At 39.6% G+C, this 20,697-nt stretch overlaps 1 protein-coding gene across 1 annotated transcript in view; it reads left to right on the top strand.

The window, feature by feature from the left end:
* NECAB1 (N-terminal EF-hand calcium binding protein 1) overlaps positions 1–20,697 on the top strand; it is a 49,904-nt gene that overhangs the window by 8,098 nt on the left and 21,109 nt on the right. The window contains 4 exon segments of the mRNA XM_066548456.1: positions 795–903; positions 13,112–13,137; positions 15,489–15,543; positions 15,545–15,584. Of these exon segments, the coding sequence (XP_066404553.1) occupies positions 795–903; positions 13,112–13,137; positions 15,489–15,543; positions 15,545–15,584 (230 nt within the window).

The following is a 20,697-nucleotide window of genomic DNA, read 5'->3' as shown; positions in this document are numbered from 1 at the left end:
AGGTAATCATTGCAGTTTTGTGCCATCTTGGTCTCTGGCTCTTAAAGATCTTGACATTTTATTTTGATTTTAATGATGATCATCTCCAGCTACACTCTGTCTTTTCATATTCAACATTTCAAAATGGTTTTGTTGAAACAGGCATTTAATTTGTACAATTTTGAAACCTCTTCACAATATCTGAAGCCATATATTCCAGTCAAATTATGAAATAATAGCAAGTAAAAGAAGGAGGAAACTTCTCAGCTCTACTCTTCAAATCTGCCTGCTGTAGTACAGCATTTAGTCACAGGAATTAGAGAGTGCCTTTATAATAGATTCTTCACCACTATAAAATTAAGTCACAATACACTGTAGATCAGTCTGATGCTTATCTTCATCTTATCCTCTACAGTTTTGGTTTGTTTTTTTTTTTTTGTGCCCTGTGAGGTATTCAGTATGTTACTGAGGGAAAGAAAGAAACATGTGAACTTACATTTAGTGCTACCCAAAAAAAGTTGTGAAGTGTTAGGCTATAAAAACATTCTTTATGCTTCATGCAAAGGCTCAATCAATTTAGATAAATCATTACTTAAGTACAATTTAATCTTTCAGATTTCTTCTAAATAACAGGAAAAGGTGTATCTTTATTTGACTTTTGTTTGCTGATTATCATCCTTGCATTAAAAATGTAAAGTTTCTACATTTAAGCTAAAGACCTAGATGCTTTTAATACTTTCCTCTTTTACTGCATGAAATAAACAAGAAAAAACATGAATTAAATTAAATCAATTTCCATTTCTTTATTGTTTCAGATGATGGAAAACTGTCCCTTGATGAATTCAAAACTTACTTTGCTGATGGAGTTCTGAGTGGAGAAGAACTGCATGAGCTTTTTTGCACCATTGATACACACAATACTGAGTAAGTGCACCCTTCTTACAATTCCAGTGCCCCTTTCTGTACCTGCAAATGGAAAACAGACCTCAGACTGATTTTAAGAAACAAGTTTATGTAGAAAGGTGCTTGAAGGAAGCCAGGCTATGTCATATGGATATAAACTGTATAAGTGAAGAGTTTTGAAAACTCATTGAAATATTTGCATATTTCAATGTTCATATTTCAATAGATGTGATTTGGGTACTGAGAACACAGGGTGGAAATTGGATGCTTTCTGCATTCCCCCACCATGGAAAGAAAAGGAGCTCAGGCCTCCTTCAGGCTTAACTGTGAATTCCTCAATTCTCAATTCCACTGAGTCATACTGAGATGAATACTTGGAGCAGATGTTGAGAAGGAAATAAAATAAATGAAGCAATTATATATAGTAAAGAGTTGTGCTGGTGTGTCCCTTGGGATATTCCCATTATGGTTGGGTTTAACAAGGCTGAGGGGAAATAAGCTGACAGGAACTTCATGAAGTTCAGCAAGGAGAAGTGCAAAGTCCTGCTTCTGGGGAAAAACAAGCCCCAGCTTTCGTGGGAAATGGAATCAAATTAAATGTAGTAGAGTTCACAAGATTTTAGAGTTTTTACCAAAATAATGTCCTGAAGTAAGCAGAAGAAATGGTATTTGATCTGTTGGACTTGTGGGGAATAAAAAGTACTACAGGATTTATGAGGTGATTAAGGGATGGGGTGATGGAGACAGGGAGGGGGAGTCACCACCCTGGAGATATTTGGGGGATTTGGCAGTGCTGGGTTAACAGTTGGTCTCGATGGTTTTAGAGGTTTGTTCTAACCCAAACAATTCTATGATTCTATGGTTCTATGTACCAATAAGTGCTGGGGCCCGCTCAGCTGCAAAACAGCTTGGCAGAAAAGGATATTGGGTGGATACCAAGTTGAAAATGAGCTAACAATGTGCCCTTATGGCCAAGGTCAATGAATGACCCAGAGTCAAAAACTCATTTTGGAGCCAAACCCATTCATACAGCTTTAGACTTCCTCATGTGTACCACATATCTGTGTAAGTGGTTTTATTTTAGCATAATTCCATTTGTCTGAAAGCATCCTGATAAGGGCAGAAATTCTTGATACTAAGCAAGATTTCTAAGAAAAAATACAGATATTCTCCATCTATTTTTCCCTCCTTTTTATTTGTAAAGTTTTAAAAATAAATTGATGATGATGGTTATTATTATTATTATTATTATTATTATTATTATTATTATTATTATTATTATTATTATTATTATTAAGAATAAGAATAAGAATAAGAATATTAATAAATCTGAAAAATATGTAGAAAAGTGAGGATAACATTATGTTTTTCCTCCTGGTAGATAGGCACACCTGAAGAATTGGTGCAATTGTTGAATGCTGCTGCTATTAATTGAAAATAGGTAATTAAACTGTCATGACAGCCATCTGAGAGAGAGGTCATTTTCACTGTCCAGAAAAAGCCTGGCAAAAATCTGGGCACAAAAGTTTCAGAGTAAATGCTGTGAAGAGTTCAGTTTTCATGTATTTCAGGGAATGGAGCAGGTGGAAGATTAAGACAAGCTACTAAATTATCATTTTGAACCAGAAGAAAGGGTGCTCTGTATTGATGGATTAACATTTGTTACAGGAGGAGGAGGAGAACCTAAATCTGGGTAAGAAAATGTACTTGAGACTTGGATTTAAAACAGCAACAAGAAGATTTTGAGTGTTTTTTTCATGGAGCCTTGAACTGATGAAAGGCTTTAGGAGGGTGACTTTGCAGCTGAAAAGTATTATACCATGCTTGATATATAACAGAGACAAATACACTCTAAAAGCTTTCCTCTACCCCTTTGTAAGCTTTTGAGGAAACCTGTCAGCAAGGTGTCACAGGCCAAATATCAGATGGATATAGCAAAGAGAGACAGCTTGGCCAGTATAATATAATTTCCTTGCTAACATAACTTTCAAAAGAAATAAAAATCACATGGAGCAGATATGATGAAGCAAAAACTTTACTCGCTGGCATTTCCTGAAAAGGGCAAGTTATGGTAAAATGTCTCAAATTAATGAGCTAGCTAAGAAAAGTAGCAAAATGTTCATTGAACCTTGGGAAGTGTTTTAATGTAAGCATTAGGAGAACCATGTACATATCAAACAATCCCCAGACCATCTATTTTAAGATATTTTTACTTCCAAATTATCCAATGGAATGAAATGAAAATTATGCAACTCAGAAGTATTTTATGGCTGGTTTTCAGGAGGGGAGGGCAAAGAATTCTGCTCAATTTTTTACCTAGTGGGAGGAGATTTGCACAGATTATTTTTGCCTTTCTTATCCACTTAAAATGCAGACACTGTCAAACTCTGGGCAAATATTTTATCTTCTCTCTGCTTCACTTCACTAGTGACAAATTGCAGACTGTAGCTCACTATCCCAGGAATACTTCATAAGCATTGTGATTATGCAGTGATTTACACTTCACATGATGCCTAGGACAGATGTCTAGGGAAGCATGTCATGATCCCTTTGTTCATTTCTTGGAGTATCTCAAGATTTTGTAACCATCTTGTCACAAGAGCAGACTTTGGGTTCTTTCCACCTCCATTAAATCCTTTAGCTCTGCCAGCATTCAAAACCTCACTGTCTGTGTGCACAAGTCTTTGTACTTTAAAGCCTCAAGATGAAAAAGGAGATGTGGCCTTGGGGTGATAGCCATGGACCACAAACTCAGGCAATTTGAATTCCCTTCTCAGCTGTACTGCAGCAATTTTCCAATAAAAGATTCAAAGCATGAATGACTTACACTGGCTTAACACTTCTAAGGGAACTAAATTAAGCAGGTATTAAACCCCACTATTACACAGGCCCTAATGTCAGTCTGGTTGAAGTGAGATTTAGATTATTAACTTTTAAAAAGACCAATCCAAGCTAATGCAACATGCTTGTCACAAAGCAGATAGGCTGTAGAAGACTGCTGAAATGAGTAATTACCATTTCCAGTGTGATAGCAGGGAAAATAACAGAGGGTTTAACTTCCCAATAATTCAGGTTGTGTATGCATGACTGACTAGGATCTCTGCACCTTGGTATTTGAAGCAGTCAGGTGTTCTCTTTTTACAGAGTAAAAGGAGTCAATTAGTGCCTAATCAGCAGGAAAAACACAGATGAGTAAGAATTAGTTACTGCCACACCAAGTTTCCAAGACATAGGTTGAATAGGAGTTTATTATGACAGGATGAATTTAAATGTACATTTTTTCCTAGACCCTAAAGTACAGGTTATTAATTCAGGGCAGATCATTGCTTGTACTGAAAATTTGCAATAGCTGAGGGTATTTCCTCAGTTTGGAATACATAACTTGGACATACATTTTGCGGTTTTTGAAGGTACTTCCATGTATACTATTTTTCTTTCTATTTAAAAATATGTACCTTACATTTTTATGACATTTGATATATTAAATAATTACTATTAAAGACACTGTGTATAAATTGATTGCCTTAATTTTTTAGCTTCTTTTTTCCTTTGGACACAGCCAGAAACAAATGCATAAGACAACCGAATTAGGTGAAGTAGCATATCGATGCAAAAAGGAAAATTTTTTTCCATCTTTTAGTCCTGCTATGATATTTTACCTTTCTTGAAGGTAAGCTTTGATTAGGCCATACAATGAACGTTGCTGACATGTAATTGCAAGGTGACTGTTTTAGGGGAGTAGCAGTCAACCATTCTCCTGTAAGTGCTGTTTCCAGTATTGTTATTACTTCAGAGTGAAGCTGAAAGCCAATTAGGCATTTGACTGACCCTTAGAGCCACTTCTATTTTTGCTTTCCAGGAGCTCATGAAACCTTTGGGCAATCACATACCATTAAATGGTATAAATCAGCAGCTGTGGAGGGTCCACACTCAGATGCCCTCACACTGCCAGTAGAAGGAAAGGCTTTGCATTGATGCAGAAGGGATCAGGTCGAGGCTGTTACAGCCACATCTCCAAGTTCTTGTTTCCTAGCATGCATTTTCTTCTACTGCAGTTTCCTGTACTTAAAGACCCAGAAAAAAAAACCAACCAAACAAATACAGGTAGGAAATCAAGAGCTTTGATTTAAGCTTCAGCCTGGAGTTTGTACAGTGCTTCTCCTCCCCTTTTCATAATTGTTTGCAAGTAGCCCCAATATAAACACACTCTAAGCATCTGGGCAGCATCTTAGGCTCTTCTTAAGTTATCAGGAAGCCAAGATAGATCCCCACAGTTTCTTGAGTAGGAGCCAGGCCCCCAGAGTAAGAGTTAGACCAACATGAGTGCATATCTGTGAGCAGGGAAGGGGCAAGAGGAAGAGTTTATTTTTCTGTCCTGATTTGACATATATTTGACATGCCATCCATGTTACACATCTGTAATGTCAGTTTGGACCTTGGTCAGTGCTTGTCCTAACACTTCAAAAAATCTCAATGCACTCTATTTGAAATCTGAGTTAACTTTTTTGGAGGTTTGTGAGGGTGAAGGAAACCCAGTGTGGTTCCTCACCCCTCTCTCCTCCCCCAGTCTGAGCTCCAAGCTCCACATGCTCAGTGAGGCTCTGCAGGGCTGGTGGGAGCAATGGGAAGGCTGTTGGAGCAAATGTGAGTGATGCAAAGGCACCAGAAGACTTTCTTTGTGCTGACAAGGAGGGTCATGAGGAACATGGTCTGCAGGTTGTAGTCATTTTAGAGCTGAAGTAATTTTGGAGCTGAAGTACCACATACTCTGCTATCTCAGAGCATTCTGGTTATTAAATGAATGCAAAATGTCCTTCATGTGAAACAGTGTTGAAGCACAGTTGAGGAAGCTCTGCAGAAATACTGCTGTTTTGTTTATATGTGTTATTGTATGAACAATTGTACTGAAAGTAGAGAAAGGTATCAGAAGCACAGGTCTTTTTTGTACATGGAGAGAGAAACATACAGGAAAAGTTTGAAATTAGTGGTTTAAGGGGTGAAGGCTGTTACCATTCATTTCTTTGGTAAATCATCTCCTACCTAATGTTAATGTGAATTCTGACAAGCTTGTGTTTCAGCAGAGCAAGAATCCTTGACATGGTTAATGGTTTAGAGAATAAGTCTTCACAAAAATCATTGCAAGTGTAACCTTCCTCTTACCCTAATCCTTTACCCTCCCCCCACTCATGACTTCCATGGAAATTGTTTTAGCATAATGGCATCCTCTGGGAAAAGGTGTCAGAAGATAATGAGAATATTTGGCAAAGGTACAAACTAGGAGATATACAGAAGGTCTCAAGGGGATTTAGTCTGCAGCACTGCCAGAGAGATAGTGCAATAAATGCTTCACTGATTACTGACTCACAGGAGTCTGTGGGGAATCAGACTTATTTTTCTCCCTTTACACATTGGTAAAATAAAGTCCTTAGTCAGGATTCTAGTTACAAGGCAGGAGGGATGCTAGAACTATTGAGGGCCTGGGGCACAGGCAGCCTCCCAAAGGTAGGGAGGCCCCATTAAACCTTTGTGTGTGGCCTAAGTTAAACTGTGCACAAACTACAGATGAGTTTGGTGAGGATCTGAGAGCCTTGGCCAGCTGCAGGCAGCACTGAGCTTATGGTGGGCATTTGGGGAGTGTGTCATGCTGCATGCACAGCAGATAGAGAAGGATGGCACATGGCACCATGGAGACATCTACACTTGCATGCCTGTGTGTCAGCAGGGTGTCTAAGGCTCCCTCATGCTCAGGGAAGTCACTGGCACCTAAGATGTGGTGCTGTTCACATGAGCTTCAGCTCAGTTGCCCAGGCTTTAGGCATTTGAGATGTCCGCACTTGAAAATCAGCCCAAGGTGGAAAGTGTAACACAGCAGAAGTAGTTGGGACAGGGATGATGGGAGAAATGCTAGAGCATTTGAAGCAACACTAGATGCCTGTGTTATATCAAATTACTTCTGAGTCTCCTCCTAGCTGGTCTGTTAAGCCCTCTCACTGCACTGAATTCCCTGGGACTCCTTTGCTTGGCAGGGAAGGTTGGACAGCCAGCGCCCATATGGACATCTACATTTGGGTCTCATCCCCAAAGTGAATAAACCTTCCTCCCACCTGCCCAGGTCTTCATTAGCAGAGCCCTAGTTCCTCCCTTGGGTCAAAAGAGAAATGCTGAGATCGTCTGCCCGAGCAGCAAACTCCCAGAGGTGACAACTGGGTGTTGAGAGGCTGGTTAGCAATCCTTGCAGCCATGGGCACCCGTGAGCCTGGACCCCAGTGCTGGGCACTGCAACTAAAATAAAGGACATGTTTATATGGACCAGAATGCTTCCTTCAAGGTTCTGCTTGTAAATTCCATAATGACAAGTCCTCAGCAATTTAAGGGTATTCTAAGTGTACTAATTATCTCTGCCTTGGATGGTTTCCCTTTGTTTTAGTTGGAAGGCATATTTCAGTCTCATGCTGTTGCTGATCTTTCACAGTTCAATACAAGAAAAGAATAATTAACTCTTAAGTAAAACAAGAAAAATAAAAAATGTATTAAGAACAATATACATACAGACAGGCTCTTTAATTAGGGGAATTGCAGGTGAGTAATTTTTTAAAGGATTTTTTGAATGCAAATTTGCAAGAGGAAAATAATATATTAGGGTTTGACCATTTTTTAAAAACTGGTTCTTTTAGATTTAATTAGAATTTCAGGCACATGGTGCAGCATTGGCATCAGAAAGGTGTGTTTGTTAATATTTAAGACATGTAATTGCAGCTATTGGCTTTAACACAGTTTTCTCATTACCATAGCTATAGAAATCAGTTTGGAAATGAAGCACAGAGACAAAGGCAAGATACTGGTAAGAGTGAGCTGATTATACATTTTAGCATTTCACAACTGATCAAACAAGTTTACCAAGAATGATTTACAAAATCCTGATGCTAACAGATCTTCTGGTCAGACAGACAAGCTGCAAATAGAATTTTGCTTGGAAATTTTCCATGTGAGTGGTTATTTTTAATGTGAAATTCAGCTTTCTGCAGAAACAACTGGCAATCCCTCTCAGTGAAAAAATCAAACAGTAATGACTATTTTCAGTTGCCTTTAACTAAATGGAGCTGACTTAAAGTGCTTCATTTCAGTTCTGCAGTAGATAACATTGGCTTCCCTGCAGTAAGCTGGCTGCTTAATGGTAGGTGTAGTTTGGAGGCCTGGTCCCTTCTATAACTGGGTTTCCCAGAGAACCACAAGATTTTTAATACCACTCAAAAATCACCTAGAGAGGTTTTGCAGTGACATCAGATAGCTCTGGGGATTCTTATATGAGCCCCACCAGGCTCCATAGATTTGTAGGGATTCAGCTGAAGCAGCAGATCCCACACAATTTTAGGGTTTACTGGGAGTCAAACATTCTCACAACCATGGTCCTCCAGCTCAGGGCACTGAAACTCCCTTGGTCTGTGTTGAAGACAGAGGCAAAGAATGCGTTAAACACCTCTGCTTTGTCCATGACCTTTTTGTGAGGTGCCCATCCACATCCTGTAACAGGTGATGTTATTTCTATGCTGCCTTTTGCCATTAATGTATTTAAAATAACTTTTTATTTTCTCACACATTTCTGGGCAGCTTCAACTCCAGTTGATCTTTTGCTATATGAATTTTCTCCTACACTGGCAAGCTGTGTTTCTGTATTCTTCCCATGTCACCTGACTTTGCTTACATTGGGCACACACCTTCCTTTTCCAAAAGAAGATGCCTGTTCAGAAAAGCTGACCTTCTGCCTTGTTCGCTTGATTTCTGACATTTTGGAATTGCCTGCTCCTGTGCATTTCCAAGGAGTGTAAGAAAACAAAGTAAACATTTTATTTTGTCTAAGAATAAATAATTGAATGTCAGGGTTGTTTTGGTTTTGTTGTTTTGGTTTTTTTTAATCATTTTGTGACAAAACCAGAAATTGAAACATTATCCCCTCCTACGGGGTGAAAATTCTGAAATTTGCTCTCTGTGGCAAAAGAGCCAACGTGATGCTGCATTTCATTTCCTCATTTAGATTTGTGTCATTCAGACTCTGCAAAAAAAAATCATAGCTCTGCAGCCTTTGTACAGTGTTCTACAAATTTTAGCATATACCACAAGTTTTAATAGCATTATTAAGCCTCTTTTAGCAACACAAAGGCTGTTACAGCTGGGATGATTAAGGTGACTTGTCAGCTGTGTAGTCATCGCATCCCTCTGAGTCACTGCTGAATGCAAAGGACTGGAGGGTTGTTTTGTCAGATGAGTTCTTAGTCAGGAAAAAAACCCTTTTATTCTCTCCTTCAGTCCTGCCACAGGCAGAGCAGTAGGTGATGATTCTGAAGTAATCACTTAGCCTGGAGCTAATGAAATTAGGCAATTATTTAGTGAAGCAAAATGTGGGCTAGTAAAAGAGCTGACCCCACTGCCCATGTCAGAGCCCAGAGAGCCAAGCTGGCTGCTGCCTTTGGGAGCCCAGAGGGTGCACAGTCCAGACAGATCTGGGATTGGAGAGCAGCAGTGTCCTCAGGGCAGCAGGAAGTTTGTATCTCCAGGGACAGAAGCTTCAGAAGCTTTGTCCCGCTTCTGGGACTCCCACTTACTCCTCTCCCTTTTCTGTGACCAGAGGCCAACGCCTGAGCTTCTTACAGCACTGCATCCTACTGGAAGCAGTTTTGCCTCCACTGGTAAGATACCTTGAACAAACCTGAACAAAAGGTGTTGTTTGCTGTTGCAAAGGAGCTGTGAGGCAGAAAATCCTTAAAATGGAAGTGCACACATAAGACTCCTCTGCAAAACACCCTCAGCATTGTTGGAGCAGTTAACCTCATTTTGCTGACAAAGTGAGATGGTACACAGGTTTTCTTGTTGCAAAGACTTTACAGCTTTTTGGCTAAGGTTGTCCATGGATTCCTATTCAGTTACCCTTGCAGTTATTTCCTTTCACTCACCAATTATATGCTTCTACTAAACAATAGGCAATACTAGCTTCAAACTTTCATCCCTAAAACCAAATTTAGCAAAAAGACATGCAAATGAGACTGAAAAGATAGTTAGTTCAAGCTTTTGAGATAAATCCTTCTCATATCTGAGAATGAAGAGAGATCTCAAAAGAAAGTGTTATCCTTCTCCAGCTGTTATTCATGGCAATGATTTTCCTAAATTAAGTTAGTTCATAAAGTCTTTCATATAGTATTGGATTCTTCAACAAAATAAGTGCTTTATATTTCCAATGCTCTATAAGATATCGCCTTTTCTTGTGGTCCAGGGAAAATGCATAGATCTTCTGCTGGTTCCCCTGCCTAGAGGTGCCTTTTGTGCCATAGAACAGCGTGTAAGGTCGGTGGATCCATGGACACACAGCAGTGGATGAGTGGAATAGCTTTAAACTTCTCTCCTCCCTGGCTGCCCCCAGCACACATTGCTGCTTTGCAATTCTGCATTTTGGACCACTTCCAGAGGTACCACAAATCAGCCCTTTTGCCATGGTTCAGTCAAGTGAATTTGACTTATTTTTTCTGTCACTGACCAATAGCTATGATCAACTTTTCAGTGATCAGGACTGCTCAGTGTATTAGTCCTTTAAAAATAGCTCATATTTTTAGGTAGAGAACATTTTAGACACGGACAGGTAGAAGGACTGCATCTAGTAGTCAGAAAGAAAATTGAGAATTATCATTCTGATGTGATGTGAATGCATTTGCCTCACCCTATGCTTTGGTTGCTTATCATGAGTGGAGGGCTGGAGCCTGGATGTGAGTCATCCAGCAAATATTGTTAATAACATGTTCAGCATTGCCAGATTATGGGTCTAGGCAGAAGCATCCTTGGCATATGTACCCACTGAAATGAGGAACATGTGCTGCTGTAAACCTGAGTACTGAGTTACCGAAACAGCCTTCTGGTGTGCACCTCACTCCTATTATTAAATACTTGCCAAACTTCTTTAATTATTTCTGTAATGTCTCTCAGGGAGTTTAGAATTGTTTGTATGCAGCAAAAGAATTCTGAGGTTTATTTACACCTCGTTTTTGAAGCATCATGTCATTATTTCAGAGAGAATGAAATAATGACTGACAAAATTACAGCTTCCCTGCCTAGAACAGCATCCCCTTCAAACAGGATGCTGAGAACAATGAAGTCTCAAAGGCTATTTATAACAGAAGGAAATACTGAGTATGCTAGACAGAAATCCATGTTCTTTATGTCTTTTCTGTGCTTTTTCACAGGCCTGCTGCACAAAATGTTTTGGATAATATTTTCTGGTTATTCATGTGTCCAGTTCTAACTGAAAATGAATTCAGCACCTGAATACTTTTCCATTTTCACTGGTAGTCTATTTGCAGCTGTGCCACTCCTGTCAATAGGACAAACAGCATGTTGAAAACAGGGATGCTGAAAGCCTCTGAGCCACTCCCTATGTCACTAACAGGGGACTGAGGATGTTACAAAAGAACACAGACCAGAAGGGATTTAAATATAAAATTTGAAAAGAGAGCATGAATTTGTCTGGTTAACAATGTGAAAGGCTGTTTTAAACACCATTATCAAGCTGTGCATTAAGAAATGCAGAAGTCTTTTACATTAAATCATTAGGGCAGATGATGTGAAGGATCAGAAAATGCAGGGATAATGAAAAAAGAGTAGGCATTATAACAGCAAACTCCTGTCCTTTGACCTCATCATATCCTGTCAAGGCTCTTTGGCTCAGGAAATTTTCCAGCTTTCAGGGTTTCAGTCTGCATTTAAGAGGTGAAATCTGGACTGTTCCAAAATGGGCTGCTGAACTGCAGAAGAGTTGGCCAGACACATTAGATCATAGATACCATAGTGATCTGTGGTAAACAGTCTTGAGGGGTTGCAGACACTTCCCCATCACATGGTTTGTTTACCTAAGAGTTGAATTTCTCAGTTCAGCACCAGTTCTTACAGACTGTGAATTCCTTTAACCCTGCCACCAAGGTCATTGGAGAAATCAGGTGAAAGCCTCATTTGCAGCCATCTCACTTGGCCTGTTTGAACACAGATAAGAATCAACTTCAATTAATAAGTGTTGTGTGAAAATCTCATTTACATTATCAATTAAAAGTGTTCAGAAGTTTTTATAGCCCTGAGTATGTAAGTTTGTGATAATCCAGGATCCTGCAATTTCTATCAGTTTCTCTCCCTTGTGAAATAAAAGCCAGATGTATGGAAGTTAGCAGTGGAGAAAGTGATTTTAAGATAGTACTGTGTCATCATTTTATTAAAAGGTCAATTAAAAATTCCATTAAAAAGATAAATGAAAAAATACTAAGTGCAGTCAGCCGTTCAATATTCACCCCTCAGCAAGATTCAAAGAGGACATTCATGCTTTTAAGTTTTTTTAATAATCTGTATCTTTTCCTCCTTGGAAGAAAAGCAATGTGCTAACTTTCAGTGATGAGCTGTAGGTGAAATGCGTTTTTCTTTTAACTATTAAAGCCTTGCTTATGAGAGAAAATATCTCTTCAAAGTTGATCAAGATGAGATCTGCTTCAAGAAAACAGGTTTGAATTGAAGAGAATACTTCCCTGCATTTATATATTTATATAATGATGGCATGGGAGTATGGCAGTACATCTGTATTTTTCAAATTATTAATTTTGCCAGAGTTAGTAGTGGTGAAATGGTCTGCCATGGCCAGAAAGTCTTAGGAATTATGTGTGCTCATGGGCTATGTCTGGTTTTATCCTCCTTCTGCAAGGCTCTCCCATAGAACACTATTGCACATCAAGGATTGCAAACAGGAGAAAGTTACTGGGTTTTTTCTTCTTTAGCATGGAAGGCCAAGGTCTCTGAGGGGAGTACAGGCAGAAAGGTGGAGGAAGAAACCCCAAACCAAAAATTTCTGGTGTTTAGATGTATTTCTGCAAGAACTGGGGCCAAATGTGTAGGGCCTGAGGAGCAGTGACTGCATTGTGGTGCACAAAGGCTGAACTTGAGAGTGAGCTTGCAGTGAGTAGGAAGGTGCCAGTGGGAATGGGCCCAGGAATGGAGGCTGAACCTGCAGCCAGCTTCAGAAAGGCTGCAGCCTTCTGACTCAAGGCAGCAGAGCAAGGCCAGCCAGAGCCAGCACTTGCATCTTCTGCTGCAGCCCAAGCAGGGGCTTCATGTGCCAGTCAGGCTAATATTTGAGTTGCACTATTTACCAATACAACAAAAAAAAAAACATTACTAACCTCACTAACCTTCTATACTCTTATCTTTCCAGCACTCTTGACACAGAAGAGCTCTGTGGTAAGTTCTTTTTTGGGGAAGAACAAAATCTATGCCTACAGCAGCCCTGTGCAAATAGACATGCCATGTGATTATTTTTTTCTGTTTAATCTTTGTAGCTCAAACAGAAAATAATTTCCACTCAGAGAACTCCTGGGAAAATGCAGATGGCTTATAATCTTTTCAGGCTCTGTCATCCCTTATGTGCAGAATTTGCTTTGAAAATATTTTTCCTAATCAGTATTTCACACTCTCTGAGACTCAAGATCTGTTCTGACATAAAGATAGATAGATAGATAGATAGATAGATAGATAGATAGATAGATAGATAGACAGATAGATGGATGGATAGATGACTTGTATTTTATTTCCCCTTAGTATGAGTTATCTTTTCTAGTTAGTTTCTCACTTTAACACTTGTCATATACCCCCACTAAAAGAAAATTCATTACTTTCCTCCTACTTGAGCCAGGGAGAACAGCAAGTTTGACAAGCTCTATCATCCTTTGTTGCAATAAAACTCCTGCAAGGCCCAGATTTTGGCCCAATTACCCATTTCTGTACCTCATTCTGAGCTGTGAGTCATTTCCCCAACACCCTTTTTGCTCTCCAGCTTATCTAACAGCACCTGATTTAGGAGTGCTTCTTGCAGCAGAAAACAATTTACAAATGTTTTTGCAGGTTCTCCCACAAAATGTCAGGAAAAAAAATCATACTCGTCAAAACCAGAGAGTTTCTGAGGGAAACATGGCAGCCTGATAAGTTTTCCAATGGTCAGCAATGTTGAAGACCTTTAAAAGATGAACATTGTCAAGTTGAATACCAGCTTGTTTACCCATCCACAGGGTGACATGGCCAAGAACCCCCTAAAAACCACCTCACCCTGTGGCTTATAAATATGTGACAAGAGGCTTATCTGAAGTGAACTGGGCTGTTACAATTTCTGCTGGTTGAGCATCTGGCCAAAATTGTATAAACCTGGCTGAGGAAGAGAGGTGGTTTTGTTCCACATGGGATTTACTGAAGCTGATGTTGCACAGGCTTGCTGGCCTGGGGGTGTCAGTCCAGCACTGACTCTGTTTATTGTCTGTTTTGATTAAGTACAGGCTGCTTCAAATGCCTTTTAAATCCTTCAAATGTTGCCACTAGGGTGTTTCTCATCTGTGAATCTGGCACTGAATTTACTCAATCCATATTTAAGCTTGTGATTATACATCTCTTTCTGAGCTATATGAGTTTATCTCAGAAATGAAGCTAAAAAAAATCCAGGGTACTAATTAATAATACATTTTAATTCTAAATAATTTCATTCAATCTCACAGCAATATGAGGTCATATCACAGTGTTCCTGGTAACTTATGTTTTCATGATTCCCCTGAGAAGCTCATGCTGACTTCTTAAAAGCCCTGAAGGGTTGCTATTTATTATTTCAAAAAGCTCCTATCTAATCTTGTTCTTCCTGTCTGCCACTTAGATGTTAATTTTTGTGCTCTTCCAGGTGATCTGATGTTTAAATGCCTTGTCTAACACAGTCTCTAAGCTTTAACATAATTTTATTTATTTCTTTTTCTTTCTTCTTTCTACACTACTTCTTTCCTGTTCTTCCCTCTGTTGTATTTCACCACATCAACCAAATGGGAAGTCAGGTCATCATTTCCCAGGTTTGTTTCCTCCTCTTGCTGTAATCCCTCTGATTTTACAGTTAAGAAGTCCTTTGCTTTGAGAAGCTACACAGGGACATCCTGCAACTTGTTATTTCCATGATTTTCATTAAAATTAATTTTGCATGTATTGTATTTGTTTGAAAATGTCACAGCACCTGGGACTAGAAGCTTATCTGGCCAACTCATGATCTCTTCGTTTCTCAGAGAAACAGCTGCTCTCTCCCAACCCTGCCCCACAACAGCCCCCACCTGATATTATCTCCTCTAAGGGCTCTACCAGAATTACTCATTTTCATATCAATATAATCAAATTCACCACATACATATGAAAACTTCACTTGCTGCTAGTAATTGAAGACTATTAGACTGAAATTTCAATTTACAAAGAAGATGTAGATATTTTGAAAATAAGTTTGTTTCATCTGTAAAATGATATTTACATTTTTTGTGAATTTGACAGATCACTTATTTCAATAAAATATTTTGAAATACTGATCTTGGTATTTTAAGAATGCCAGGAACGATTTTGCAGAGAAAGAATACAAAATTTAAAAAGAAAATTATCCTTTTCATTGTAACTCTTTTTCATTTTGCATTTAGATATTCAATAATGCTGTAACTTAATTCAGACTTGATGAAGCTGATATTTAATGAGACACTGATTTTTGAGGTCATTTGTAGGTGATGTGGGATTTTTTCTTCTTTTAGATTATTTTTCAAAGCACTTAGGAGAGTATGAAAATTTTCTATCTGTCTTGGAAGACAAACATAACCATACTGAAGGCAATGGACAAAACAAAGAAAGTAAGTAAAGATTGTGAATTTTTTCTTACATTGTATATTTTGTTTGTTTGGAGTATTTCTTGTCGTTTTCTTATGAGAATTTACTGATTCATATTTAAGTTCTTCCAAATATGCATGTTTGTAGCAAAATCCAATCAGAAAAGGCTTGTCAAAATGGTTGCATACAAAATCTTTTAAGTCCTGTCTGCAATCTATTGCAGTTTGGATATAGCCAAAATGTTTGTGAATGGTCTGAAGAATGTTCTTTGCACTGTTGTGTGAAGAGGGTTCTATGTCCCCTGCCAAATGTGGGTAAGTATCAACACCAACATTTGGAAATAGACCAAATTTGAAAACAAAAATCTGGTGGGTTGAGGGAAACCTCCTGGCCAAGAACAAGATTTCATTTCCATTTCCTTTTAAACAAAAGCAGAGGTCACAGAGCCTGCCAAGAGGAGGTGCTAGGGCTGTTGCCCACCAGCACAGCAAGAGGGCCTTTAGCCTGGAGGGAGGAGATGTTTCTCAGGGGAAGAAGGTTGGTTTGTCCACCTGCACATCTCACCAGGGATGTGGCAGGGCTGCAGGACATGCCCGGCAGCCAATCCAGCTGGCACTCAGTTCATTGTGGCTGTACCTGCTCCTGTGTTCAGACCCCATCCCAGCCGTGTGGCTGACCAAAAGTGCATCAGTACATCGGGTGATTCCCTCCTCTTCCCTGGCTGAACAGTTAAATGTCCTGTGCAAGGTGGAACAGCTTCAAAAGGTGAGGGAAGTGAACCAAGATCCTCCAAACCCAGCCACAGATCAACACCAGGCTAGTCACCAAAACCAGAAATTTCAGCCAAAATTATTCAGTGAGATCCCCTGGGGTCAAAAAACCCTGGGTGTTTTTTCAGTCAATCAGTGGAGAGATCAATGTGGAAAAAGCTGCGCTTCTTTAGTGAAGCTGTTATCTTTGGTATTCAGGTGTTTGCAGGAGTAAAGTACTCATACATTTTACATAACCTGCCAAAATAAAAACCCAAAAGTGTACATTATTTATTTAGAGCTTGAGCCAGGAAGCTGAATGTCTGCTCATTCATGCTGTGCATCTTCCACTCATAATGAACGGGCACTGACTCACTGTCGTGTTGAGCTGGATATTAAAAAGCAACAGATTGGTTCATTTTAGCTATGCATAATTTTTTAAAAATAGTCATATGTATCAAATACTGCTGCTGAAGGGCAGGATGTCATCTCATAGCAACTGGAAGTAAATAAAAGACTGCATTTAAGAATTACTTCAGAAAGTTAATTAGGAGAAGTCCCAGCAGACTAATGAGATTATAAAAGATATGTACTGGCATGACTAGAAATATGGATAAGAAAATATGGACTATTAGTGTTGCCTATGTCTACTTGAAGAACCCATCTAAAATATAACCAAACCACAATTTCTTTGAATTTTATTTTCTTAATAGAGGATTCAAGCCTAATGGGTTTTCTGTCTTTCAGGAATACTTCAGCTGACTGTTTGTTAGAGGTGGCAGAAATAGAGCAAGGCTAAAACTGGAAAAGCACTTTTAATTCTATTTAGTAGAAACTCTGTGTGAACACAGTCAAACAAAAAAGGTGTTCTCAAATATTCTAAAATAGAGCTTTCTGCCAAGGATACACTCCGACACTACATCTTTGTATGGAAATTAAATGTTCAATTCAAAGTTTGGATTGTTTTCAACAGGAACTCAGTTCTCAGGAAACAGATAGGTTATGACCTCATTACCCGATAAATCATTGGAGGGCAAATATTAAAATTTCTGTCTTAAATAGTTCAAGTTTTACTTAAGTTCGTGGTCTAAAATCTGGACTTCAGCCATCTAAAATCAGAGCTGGATGTGCAGCAAAAGTTAGTAAGCACATTGAGATAGCATAATAAATGATGTTCCTCACCAGTGACACACAAGATGTGAGACAGCTCATAGCTCAAGCTGACTCCCTGCTCAGGTTCGTGTGGTTTTAAATGGCCATTGACATGCATCCCAGGCTAGACTTGGGTTTTCTCTCCTAGTGGAGCATAAAACTTTTTGTCACCAGTCTGCCACTGCAGCCACTGAGTCCCTTGAACAGTCACTGAGTACTAGCAGCATTTATTACTCTCTTCTAAGTGATGTGCTAGTTGGAAAATTCATGTATAGAAAAGAATTCTGGAATTGAAGACCTGCACTGTGGGACCCACCTGCACACAGTGTATCTACAGTGGCTGAGTCAGTTTTCAATGACCCAGAGCAGCATGATTTCTGTGTACTTATTGCCCTCTGTAGTTTGAAAAAGCTGTCAGCACAGCTTTTTTGAGCTGAGTTTTCTCCAACCTTCCAGTCCTCTGCTATCTGAAAGTGAAACCATCATAATTTGTGGCAGGAAACATTCCAGTGTGTTAGCAGGTTCAAGAAGCTTTGACTTCCTTCACTGTTCTGGGGCCAGATCCCTCCTGCCAAACCAAACTAAACTGCACCTGGGAAGCTCTCAGGAGTGTAGGAACTGTTCATGCCCCATTGCTTGATGGGAGGTTTGAAGCTAAAAATGCAGAGGGATAGATTTCTCCAGGAACATCTTTCAGATGATTGAGTTGCATTTGGAAGCAATATACTTCAATACAAACCCCATCTAACCAGAAGATGACTTTCTGTTTCAGTACTGTTTGCTTGTGCTATATCCTCACAGCAGGAAGGAAAGTGATCGCCTCTGCGTGCGCAGTGATCACCTCTGAGTGCACAGTGATCACCTCTGAGTGCGCAGTGATGACCTCTGAGTGTGCAGTGATCACCTCTGAGTGCGCAGTGATCGCCTCTGCGTGTGCAGTGATCACCTCTGAGTGCAGTGATCACCTCTGAGTGCACAGTGATCACCTCTGAGTGCGCAGTGATCACCTCTGAGTGCGCAGTGATGACCTCTGAGTGTGCAGTGATCACCTCTGAGTGCACAGTGATCACCTCTGAGTGTGAAGTGATCACCTCTGAGTGCGCAGTGATCACCTCTGAGTGCGCAGTGCACAGTGATCACCTCTGAGTGTGAAGTGATCACCTCTGAGTGCGCAGTGATCACCTCTGAGTGCGCAGTGATCACCTCTGAGTGCGCAGTGATCGCCTCTGCGTGCGCAGTGATCGCCTCTGAGTGCAGTGATGACCTCTGAGTGCGCAGTGATCACCTCTGAGTGCGCAGTGATCACCTCTGAGTGCACAGTGATCCCCTCTGAGTGCGCAGTGATCACCTCTGAGTGTGCAGTGCACAGTGATCACCTCTGAGTGCGCAGTGATCACCTCTGAGTGCAGTGATGACCTCTGAGTGCGCAGTGATCACCTCTGAGTGCACAGTGATCACCTCTGAGTGCACAGTGATCACCTCTGAGTGCGCAGTGATCACCTCTGAGTGCGCAGTGATCCCCTCTGAGTGCGCAGTGATCACCTCTGAGTGCGCAGTGATCGCCTCTGCGTGCGCAGTGATCGCCTCTGCGTGCGCAGTGATCGCCTCTGAGGCACACACTATTCCTGTAAATACTGAGGTAGAGCTCTACTTTTGGAGACAAAAAAATAGCAGGCTTGCATGGGAAGGAATGGCAGACAACAGAGGAAAAGAGGGATGGAACATTGCAAATTTTCCTTTTTTCAGACTCTGCAAAAGTCTGATTCTTTACTTTGGAGGGACTTTCTTCCCTCCTTTGCAGCTCTTTTATGAAAGACACCTAACGATCTATCTGTGAGAGCAAGGGACCAGACTAGGTGAACAAGAAAAATGCATTTGAGCAGTAGTGATCAAAACTGATTTATTTAGGCCTGGTTTTAATGCAGTACTTACATACACAAAACATAAATATTAATTTTAAGATGAAAACAAGACAATTCTTCAGTGGAGCTACAAAGTTCTCGAATAGCCTTCCAAGTTTTTTGGGGGGGAAAAAACCCTAACTGCTTTTTACATGTTGCTTGTAAAAACATAGAAAGGGGGGCGGTGTGGTGTGCAACACCAAGGATTCAATGACAAACACAGCATGTCCAATTATCTGCTTCTATGAAATCATTAATTTTTCTGCTTTACTCAGAAAAACCCAAAGCTAAAAGTCAGTGCAGCCTTATCATTACTTGAAAATTTCTTGATTACTCTAAAAATAGGAGCCAGTAAAATAAAAAGAGAAGATTATAGGAGCTGAGAGAGTAACACAGGGCTTGAAATTTAGTTACTGATAGTGCATTTATGGTAATTATGTAAATCACTGCAATCTTGAGGGTTGATACCCATTATAAACCAGAATGCCTAGATTTTTTTTTTTACTTGCATATTTGACTAATAGTAACAGTAGCATTTATGTAAATTTTATCTCAAAACAAATTATCTGGGAAGAAAGATAAGTCTTTGTTGACAGTGGTGTTCCACAACTAACATTATTTTGAGCAAAAATGAAGTTTTAAATTGCTTTTTTGTTTTCATAAAAACTGTCTTAAATTGGCTGGCACCCATTTTTCCATGAGGTTAGAATTTATTAACATTTTTCACAGAACATAGTCTTGTTCTCTTTGAAATTACACTTTTTACAAATGCACCTTTCACAGAATTAATGCAATGAATAGCTGCTGCACAAGAAAAACAGGTATTGCTCTGTTTATCCTGAGTATTAATTTTCATGCATTCACTTGGAAAACAGTTCATTTGTTCCTTTAGATTTATAACTTCTTTTTTTTTTATGTCAGTCAAAAATCATGGCATCATTAAGGTTTAGAATCATTCAAGGTGGAAAAAATCCTTAAATTCATCAAGTCCAACCATTAACCTCTTGACACTGCCAAATCCACCACTCAGCCATGTCCCCAAGTGCCACATCTGCACATCTTTTAAATACCTCCAAGGATGATGACTCCACCACTTCCCTGAGAAGCCTGTTCCAGTCAGTAACTGAATTGACTGTCTCTCAACTGAAGAGAGAAATGCTGGTGATGATGCTAAATATATCACCAGGTCCACCCTGCTACAAGGCAGAGAGGACCCTACAGATAAATGCTATTTTTATCTGGGAACATTATTAAATTATGTTTTGGACTTTCTATTTTGTTTATTTTTAAGATTGTGACTGTTAGTGCAAGTCAAGTCAAACTAAGATAAATGC

This window comes from Molothrus aeneus, chromosome 1 (assembly GCF_037042795.1).
Source record: "Molothrus aeneus isolate 106 chromosome 1, BPBGC_Maene_1.0, whole genome shotgun sequence".
Classification (NCBI taxonomy): domain Eukaryota; kingdom Metazoa; phylum Chordata; class Aves; order Passeriformes; family Icteridae; genus Molothrus; species Molothrus aeneus.
The sequence above is the reverse complement of the archived record's forward strand: the minus strand, read 5'-3'. Positions and strand labels throughout refer to the sequence as shown.